General features: G+C 38.3%; 1 protein-coding gene across 4 annotated transcripts in view; it reads right to left on the bottom strand.

The window, feature by feature from the left end:
* Window positions 1-8,010: 8,010 nt before the first annotated feature.
* CAMSAP2 (calmodulin regulated spectrin associated protein family member 2) overlaps window positions 8,011-9,920 on the bottom strand; it is an 88,195-nt gene continuing 86,285 nt past the window's right edge. For all 4 annotated transcript variants that reach the window (XM_049807116.1, XM_049807117.1, XM_049807118.1 and 1 more), the window contains one exon: window positions 8,011-8,649. In XM_049807116.1, the coding sequence (XP_049663073.1) occupies window positions 8,344-8,649 (306 nt within the window). In that variant the 3' untranslated portion in view covers window positions 8,011-8,343. The remainder of the gene's footprint in view (window positions 8,650-9,920) is intronic.

The raw sequence follows: 9,920 nt of genomic DNA, 5'->3' as shown, positions 1-9,920 counted from the left end.
TGTTAGCGGCGGGGCGAGCCCCCGCCCGCCGGGACCGGCAGCGGCGGCGGCGACTGGCCGCGCCCCCCCCCTCCCGCGGGTACCTCAGCCTTGGGGCGCGGAGGGGGGGGGGGCGCGGCCGCAGCTGCCGGCTCCGGCGAGCGCGGGCTCGCCGGCGTCCTCCCGCGAAACTCCGCGGCGGCTTCGGGCCTGTCGCGGGGGAGCGGCGCAGCGCGCCCCCGCCCGCCCCTTTCCTAGGCACCCGGCGCCTTCCCCGCGGGCGGGGACGGTCCCTGCCTCGGCGGGCTCCCTGACGGTGGGCGAGGAACGGTTTTGTAACGGGGCTGGGGAGGGGGAGGGGGGTGCGCGCGAGCTGCGGGAACCACTTCCAAGTAGCTCGGTGTCCCCAGACAAAGGGGCTGTCGCCGGGGGGCAGCCGGGCCGTGTGCTGCGGGCTCCCCGCCCGGCCCCGGCCCCCCAGGGCCTGTGACCCCCCCTCCTGCCCCTCGGCTCTCCCAGCGCTGCCCGCCAGGTGCTGGCGTGAAGACTCTGACCGAGCCGAGCCGTTAGGTACACGCCGGCTGTTGTCTTACCGCTCCAACGCTTCCCGAGGTACCCCCCCCAAAATCACACAACGCAGAGCAGATGCGCTTTCTTCCCCGTTGGGTTAGGATTGCCAGCCTGCCATCACGCTCTGCCACAACCGTATTGCCTTTGCTCATGCGGCGGAGGCTTCTGGCTTGTTAGCAACACCTGTAATTACCGCACGAGGTGCTGCCACGTTTCAGGCCAGCCTCGGATGTTTTTTGTGTGTTTTTGCTGTCTTCCACTTCTCAAGACTGTTGAAAAATGACCGCATTCTTTACAGAAATGTATGTATGCACACGTTACACGTATTTTATGAAGAGGTGTTTATAGACTGTTTGACATCTGGTTACATTTAATGCATTCTTGTAATTGTCAGGAGATCATGCCATCTAGGAATTATCACGGTGAGCAGTTAATAAGCTTTCTCTGCGTTTAAATATAGCTGTGAGATGAGATACAGAAAATCATGTTAAAATGCTAGTATAGCACTTGGACAAAACCCTAATTAATGTGTATGCAGCAGCGCATTGGCAGGCCTTGTCAAAATGGAGACGGTGACAATTTTCTGACAAAGGACATAGCAGAGACCTAGTTTTTAAAATTTTTTTTTTTTTTTAATTATGCATGTGTGACATGTATCAGAGATCCAGGGAAGTTTGTCAGGGATTTTACTGAAGCTGAACCAGATTCTCTGTCACACTGATGGTTAAAAATGTTAAAAACCACAGGGAGTTCAAGTCTGCTTGCAAACTGTTTTGATGAGGATCAGCTGAACAGCAGAGGGGAATCATAATGTTATTCTCTCTCTCTCTCTTTCTCCCTCGCTCTGAAAAGGAATACAGAGAAATGTCCCAGAGGCTGTCCAGTGAGGAGTGCCACCTGCCTGCACAGCAGTGACTCTGCCAGGGATGAGCAAGCAATGTGGAACTTGAGGGTTCCTTCTGCGACACTCAAGTCCCAGCACTGCATCCCAGGAAGCTCGATTCGCTAGTAAAACACCGAATCCTTCCACTGACTTATAAAGCTATCACTTGTTGCTTAGTTGCCTTTGGAGTCACTGATTAATAGAAGACATAATTATAGAAATGAAACTCTTTCCCAATACATATAATAGAGATGATAAATCAGAGGGAGTGAGAAAAACGAGACTTTGTCTAAACAAAGCTGCATGCATAACTTTGCTGAACATACACTTGGATAAGAAAAATCCATTTTAAACTTTGTTTCATCTACAGAACGCTAAGTAAACACACATATGCTTTTAAATTTAATCTTGATTTCACAATGGTGTTACTGTGGTTTACTTATCTTTTGTGCAATAGCTTTGTTTTCGGTGGAGGTCCTGAGATCAAATCTGTGAGACTATCTCTGGAGGGCAAGAGTTTCAGCATGAAAGTTAAAGCTTCTCCCCAATTATAGACCCACAAGGAAGAGTTAAATTCTGAATTTAAAAGTATTGTTTCCTGCTCCATGTCAGGCCTTTCACAAGGAAGGAGCAAATTCCTGTAGTCTGGAAAGAGATTTCAAGAACCATCTGTCCTCAGGCAGGCGTACAGAAGAATAGGGAGCTTTCCTTGATGCCCCTGCTTTGGAGGGCAATCATACCAGTCATAAATATTTGGAGAGAATACACAGTAGCATCCTATCAGAAAAGGGCAGATGGAAAGACCCTGTTCTCTGATTGTTCATTGCTTTTTACTCAGGCATAGAAAGATGTCTTTGGGATGGTCTTGGCTTGCTTTGTACTCCCTAGGCATTATTGTGAAGAAGGTAACTCCCATGAATAACAAAGCTGTTGGGTGTGGGTTGTAAAGAGCTTGAAAATCAGGATTAGTAGAGGAGGAGTTCTGCATTGCCCAGTGACAAGACAGGGCACTGCAGTCTATTCCTGGAACCCTTCAGAAAAGAAAACAGTAATTGTGTGACTATTTTACAGATGTTGCAGGTGGCAGCAGACAATGTTAGCAGGGCTTGATACATTTTAGAATTATTCCCCAGTGCTAACCTTGCACAAAATCTGCCAGTGGAGTCCAGCAGTTCGTGCAAAGCATCGTGTTGTCATCATAAAAATGGGCCAGTCGCCTGATTTTTAGTCATTATAACAGAGCCATTCAACTCTTTACATCTTATATTATGTTTACATGATCTTGTAAAAAGTTGCAAAAAAATTTTCTATTTGAAACTTTACTTCTGGAAACCGTTTTCACTAATTTCAAGGAAGGATTTCCAGAACTTTGGTGTGACAATTAACATTCTTCCAGGATCTATAGAATTGTTTATGTCAGCATCCTAGCTCCAGTTTCAGGTAGCTTAAACAAGAAAAAATACTGAGCCAAAGTATAATCTGGCTTCAGGTAATTTAAATAATTGCAGGCTTGTGGGGCCTTGCCAGGTCTTGTAATGCAGACATTTAGATCATTGATGATACAGAAAGGATAAGACAAAACTGCATTGATGGAAAGCTTCATGTTAGCTTTTAGTCTTTCTGCAAAGCTCCATTAACAGATTAACAGTGCCATAAAAATGCCTATAGATGTTACTTTGCATGTCTCCCTAAAGTTCACATACCATTAACTGAAAACCTAAACACATTACGTGAAGAAAGTTTTTTCAGTATCTTAACACATTTGTCAATGGATAGTGAATTACTTAGGAGTATTTTATACATCCAGTTGTTCGTAATGTTGAATAAGACTGAAAAAAGTTTTAAATGACATTTTTCAGTGGAATGCTTAACACTTTTATACTGTTTTCTGTCCTTTCTTGAAATCCTAGTTGTTATTAGCTTTTCTGATCAGAGGCAGTTCTGTCTAGCATCCATCAGCATTACCCTTGAATTCAAAAATTTGATAAAAAGCCTGGTGTTACAAACTCCATCTCCCAAAGAGTTTGTACGGAGCTCTTAAATGTTTATATTGCATATTGCTTCCCTGCCTCCTAGGAAGACCAGTAGTTCAAATGTAAAATAGACAAGATAGCTGCTTTTCTTTCTTGATAGAAGGAAATAAGCTAGAGTAACTTCACTACCATATTTAACTATTTGCTGTGGTTGTCTAAAGTCTATTTCTTTTAACACCTGTGTGTAAGCAAGTAAGTCTGAAAGTATATGTGCATTTTACATGTATGTATACACGAGCACACTTCATCTCTTTTTTCCTAAAGGGAATAGTTTGCTTTTAAAAACAAATTGCTTATAAGTGAACAAAGATGCTATGCATGTTCAAAATACTGACTTTTTTTTTTTGCCATCTAGACCTGAAATCTAATTTGTATGTTTTTTTTTGTTGTTGGTGGTTTTAACTTTTTAAATTATTTAGAGTATGTAAAAGCAGATGTAAAGGGCTGTGGTGGTTAAGATAGATCTTTATAGCCACAATTCTTCAAACGGCTTATTCAGTTCATTAAATTAGTAACAAGGCAGCAAAGAAATGCTAATTTGCTATTTGAAAAAGGTATAAATAGTTAAAAGTTTAGCCCTTACAGAGCTATGTCTTTACTTATTTATTAAATTGTTGGAAAAAAGACATCTGACAAGTACAGCTGTATTTGAAAAACAAAGCCAGTTTTTCTATCACCTTTGTGTGGCAATTGATCCAAAAGCTTAGGTTCCAAGCGTGAGATGATTATGCTGCAGTTGGTGATACCAGATCTCTGCACTGGATCCCACAGCAGTACAAATTTTGATTCACAAATTCAGTATGAATTCAGAGACACAGTACAGTCATATTCTGTCAAATTAACCAGGGCATGATGTAAAATTTCTCAAGTATAATGTTACTTGCTGAAGGACAGAGAAAATTAAGTATGTTCTAAAGCCTGTCTGTACAAAGGCTGTTTTTAGATGAAAACTTCGAGCTGGGCTCACCACTGAAAAAATAGCGTTACTGGGTGCAACTGGGTGTTTGTGTTCCCAGGTAATTCCTTGCTTGTGTCAGCCAGTTTGTGATGCCATACAGGGAACCGATTGAGCTGGCTGAAAAATAACCAGTTTTACCGGGAGAAGGGAAGGCCATTCATTCTTATCCACATTAGTTTTCAATTCAGTACTAAAAGCCTGACTATCAGTTTTCCTGTAATCTTGAGGCTGCCCTTTGAATAGCTCTGAAATTCAGATTCTTGATCTGTGTTAAGTTACCCTAACAATTCAGTCTGCCTGTTGACAGTGTAGTGATGTGACGTCCCCATTCAGCAAGTCCTTGCTCTTGCTCTGCAACCCAGCAGGACAACACAAAACCCCCCAAAAGGCATAATTTGGACTGGAAAAAAGTGCTAAATCACAAATCTACAACAGGCACCTTATTTTTTGGATACTATTTCTGTTTAAGATTGCACCACTAACAAGTACAAGTTACTTCACTAGAAGTCATGCTCTTTATTAGTTGTCTTGATGAAGATAAGACTTCAGTTCATCTTGAAAACCTTTACATATGAAGCAATCCAATTACACTGATCGGTAAGTTTCTGTGGTTTTGGAACAATGGAAACTAACCAAAGTATAGGAGTTTATCAGTTGACCTGCAATTGTGAAACTCACTTTTAAGGAGAGCACAAACACCATGTTGCCCTCAAGAATGAAATGAGAAGCCTAATTCTTCAACAGCCTCAAACTGATAACATCAGTAAGTTAAATTATATGTGAAATTAAGACAAACAATAGGGAACAAAAGGAGAAATAAAAATGGCGCATATTTCCTACAATTTCTACATTGCTGAAATATGAGAAGAAACAAGATTTAAACATTAATATGAACTTTTTACAGTTTCAGTTTATATTTAGCTGTAAGCAAGAAAACAAAAAAAAAAGTACTTTTGGTGCCATGCTTTTATTTAAATGAAAGAAAAAACTACACTGTACCACATAAGTAGCAATGACAATATTTTACAGCACAGCATTTGAAAAAAAATATGGAAGCTATGCTCCATAGAAGTGGACAAGCACGCACACAATACACTGTACATTTTTCAACAGTGCCCATTAAATCATAATTAAATAGCTGAATTTGGCTTTAAACAGCCAAATAATAAAAACTAACAGTCATACTAACATTAAAAAAAAATAAATCAGTAGCTATGATGACTGTTAGAATATGAAATTTTGCTCCAAAAAACTAAGACGATAGTTTGGCAATTCAGTTGTAGCAACAATAATAATACCCCTGATGAAAGCACCAGTGTGTTCTGAAAAGGTCAGTGATAAATACTGGCCTTTATGGGAAGCTTCCTTTTTTTTTTTTTTAATTTTTTTTTTTTTTAAACATGATCCCAACCAAAGATCCACTGTAATTAGAAAATTTGCAGGCTTAAAAAGGAAAAGTATATCTAGCTTTACTTTTCCTGTATTAAGTAAAACTTTATACTGTGAGCAATGAAATTTTCAACTGCATTATTCACATTCTACTTTTAGACATTGCACAAAGCTGTAACCTGTTGACAAATGTAAATTTTGTAATACATTCAGATATATTTAAAATATCTCAAAGAATTCCTGTCATGTATTTAAGCTCACTTTGATTAGATTGATGTGTGTGTCTTTGTGGTGTTGCAAATCTTCAGTTAAATCATAGTACAGATTTTAGAAATAAAAGGCCTCCCATGATAAAACTTCTTCTGAAGATATTCACCATATGTGTATCAGTTAATTTCAACCTCCTGGTTCCTTGAATCACTGCATATTATAACACAGTTTCATATTGTTATTCAAGATGTTCCTGCAATGGTATTTGTAGGAACTGTCTAACAGGCAGAATGTGCAAACCCTCTTTCCCCCTTTTAATATTATTTATATCCTATATACACAATATGTATATACTTGAAATATAAGAGTTACATATCCTGGTGATATACATGCAAACAGTAGGAATCAGCCAACCACAAATAGTTTTGAGCCACATACATATTAAACATGTATTTTAAAGTGTTTTTTCTTTTTTTACAGTTTTAACAAATATACATAAATATAAGAACATAAATTACAGTAAAACTGACAGCATTTTTGAGAAAATGTTTAACCCAGATGCATTGATGCCTAAGGCCTTATAATAATTTAAAAAAAGTACTGTTCTAAACTGCTTAATGACATCTCATTCCTGTGCATCTTTTATGTAAGTAAATGAGCACATCATAGTAGTGAGGCATGGTTTCTCTCAAAGCAGTTTACTGAGAGAAATATGAACATAGTTTTAGTCTCCTCATGAAACAGAATGGACTACATACTTATAGCACAATACTGTCTTATGTTAATGTAGTTGTCACAACACTGAAACAGAACAGAATCACAAATCATTCAAGTCTTTTCCTGAGAATGAGATTTTTTTCCCCCAACAAATCCTCTGGTGTACATTATCAAAATAGCCACAGATTTAGGGGAGGCTTCAAGTTTGTAGTTTCTTTTTTTTTTTTTCAGAACAGTGCTATGCTAAAAGCAAATTGTAAGTGAAACAAACACTGAAACAGAATAGTAATCTATAAAATAATTAAACACTGTTTTGAAATAAAATGCAGCCCTTTATAAATAATACTGAAATATGCCTAGAGGGTTTTTTTTTTTTGTAAATGGTCATATTATGAATTTATTGAAATGTCATTTAGGCTTTTTTGCCTTATGTATTTAAAATTGCTAAGTGTCACAAGACATCTATTAGATCGTGTCAAGAAAACGATTTATTAAGACACACTGAAAATTCGTACAGATGTCTATTCCCTAGAAATTGATGTAAGTCTGAGCTGGCAGATCTGAAGGTAGGAAGAACAGACATTGGCCTGGATCTTAAAATCAATGGGAATTAGATACACAGCTTCTGAAAGATCTATGACTTAGTGAATTCTGTGATTCTTCTGAATATTTTTAGTGTTCTGTCAGGCAAACATCAGGGATCTAGTTCTGAATGTGTCAGAAGTTCCTATTCCTTCCTTGGAGAAGGAGTACCTGACTGTGTGCTCGCTCTTCATCTGGAACAATGCAAAATAATGCACATTTGCTTAAACTGTTTTGAAGGTCTACCAAATCCTTTTACTTTACATTTTAATGGTATGAACATGCACATGGTCAGTCATTACATCTCAAATAGTAACTTACTGAAACAGGAATAATTGCATTATCTAACTATACCCTGAGTTGTTAAATAATTCATTTGAAGGAATCTTCAAGCAGTTCAAAGGTTCTTCCTTTACTGTTTAGTCTATAAGCAAATCAGTATTATTTAATTGAAGAAGAACTATAAATACTCAAGGGAATGAATCTTGATTTTGTTACAGCACACAATAAGGATCTTGCAGAACAGACCCATTCAGCTGTTCTTCAGTGACGTACAACTTATCATTTAGCCTTTACTGTAAGTCAGTATGCAAAGTTCAATGGTATTGAGAATATTGAGAAGTGTTTCTTTAGTGAAAGAAAAGTATTTCAGGACAAGCACAGATACAAACATATAAGGCAACAGATGTAAAAAAAAAAAATGTAGTTCGAGTCACTAAAGAGGAACATTCAGTGCTTCAGTGTATCTAATAAAGATACAGAGCAAATATACTCTATATATTGTATTAGCACATACAAATCTCCACACAAGTCAGACGTTTTGTAATCACTCATAATTATTCCCCTAAGCGATAATCTTCTGCACTCCTAAACACTGTGTTTACATTCCAGTTGGACATGGTAATAGAACTTGGTGTCCAGTTTTAAGTTCTAAGAGTCTTGTTGGCAACTAGAAATCTATAGGCAGTAAAGATGAAGTGCAAGTTTATCATAATTCTCTGAAGCAAATTTTTCCCCATCTACTATGCCTTGGTGGGTAAAAGTTTCTTAGGAGTTACTGGTCTCTTGGTTTGCCACAAATGGCTGTGAATGGTAATTGCATCAACACTGGCAGACAAAGTTTTAGCAGGTATGTGGCTAAATTGCTTCCTGTCAGAGTTGTATTTATACAGTCCCTCTATCATTTTCTTTGTGATAGATTTGGGACCTATTCCCGTTAATTTATTGATTTCTTCAGTATCAGGGCAGTATGTATACAGAGATCTGAACTGGCAGCCTGAATCCCGGAACAAGATTAAGAAATTATTGGCATCAGATTTTTCCATTTCCTTTAAAAGAAAGAAAGAAAAAGATTCACAATATGAATTTTGCATTTTAGTTAGAAAACATTAAAAATCATTGGATTGTCATTTTGAATTTGTTTTTTACCAGAGCTGAAACGTATGTCTAAGTCTGTCCACTAAAAGACCTTATTTTCAATCTTTAGAATTTGGTAAACTTCACCTATATGAATTTTGATAAGGTAGCTATCCTTCTCAAGAAAAACTTTATTTATTTAGACAATTTCAGCTATACTTGTTCAGTTGTAACTCAAGAACAGATATCCTAACAGATTTTTTTGTAGACCAAATAAAAATTCTTTGAACCATTTCATCAAGCAGGTCTAATATTTGCAAGTTCGGGAACAGGAAATTTAGATATGTCTAGATGTGCCTGAAAGATCCTCCAGTGCTAAAATGGAGCTTCAGTCATCGCTAAATCTGTTCAAGTTTGGTCAAACCATAAAGTCAGTTAAGTGTATTAAGGAAAGGTTCTTCATTAGCTGAAATCTTCAGATTTCTATTGCACCCAACACAACTTCTACAGGACATGTGCTCTGAACAGGTACAACTTCTACTAAGTGACCTATGCTGCATCCTAGAGTTAAGCATGACCTTTTTACAGCAGTTCTTTCCTGGGATTTCTGGGGGTTATTATGTTTGCATTTACTTGAACTGAAAGAGGCTGTCTTGATTTCTCAGTCATTATTTCCAAAAAGTAGCTGGGAAGACAGAGAAGACAGCATCTAAACATGAATGCAGAAGAATTATGAAGAGAAGAAAGGGCAAGAAATATCGTCATTAAATTTATTCCGGAAAAGGAATTAAATCCAAATTCCAAGTATCTGTGTTCTTTTTTCTATTTAATCTGTCAAATTTGTCAGTTGGTAAAAGGAACAGTGCCGTTACTCTCAACCCTCAGGCTCAGTGTTATTCCTTTAGCATGGAGACACACTGGTCCCCGAGGTCTCACCCTTATGATTTTGTGCGCCTTCAGAAAGGTGCATACTAGCGTAAGAGAAAAGGCTGGAAGGCACCTTTCTGTAGTAGAAAGTCCTCAATTTGTCCTACTGCTTGGAAACTGGAGAAAAGCCTAGGAGGGATATATTTCAGTTCTTTCTGTTCATGAGAGCGCTGTGCTTTAGTTGTAAAGGTCCCAGTCCAAAGATCTGTATGTATAAGATGGCTATTTTCAGGTTAGGGAAGACAAATTGTGAGCAAATTATGAAATTCTACATATCGAAGCTGCCACATTAAACAAGCAGTAACTATTAATTAAC

The sequence above is a fragment of the Accipiter gentilis genome, chromosome 8, assembly GCF_929443795.1.
Source record: "Accipiter gentilis chromosome 8, bAccGen1.1, whole genome shotgun sequence".
Classification (NCBI taxonomy): domain Eukaryota; kingdom Metazoa; phylum Chordata; class Aves; order Accipitriformes; family Accipitridae; genus Astur; species Astur gentilis.
The sequence above is the reverse complement of the archived record's forward strand: the minus strand, read 5'-3'. Positions and strand labels throughout refer to the sequence as shown.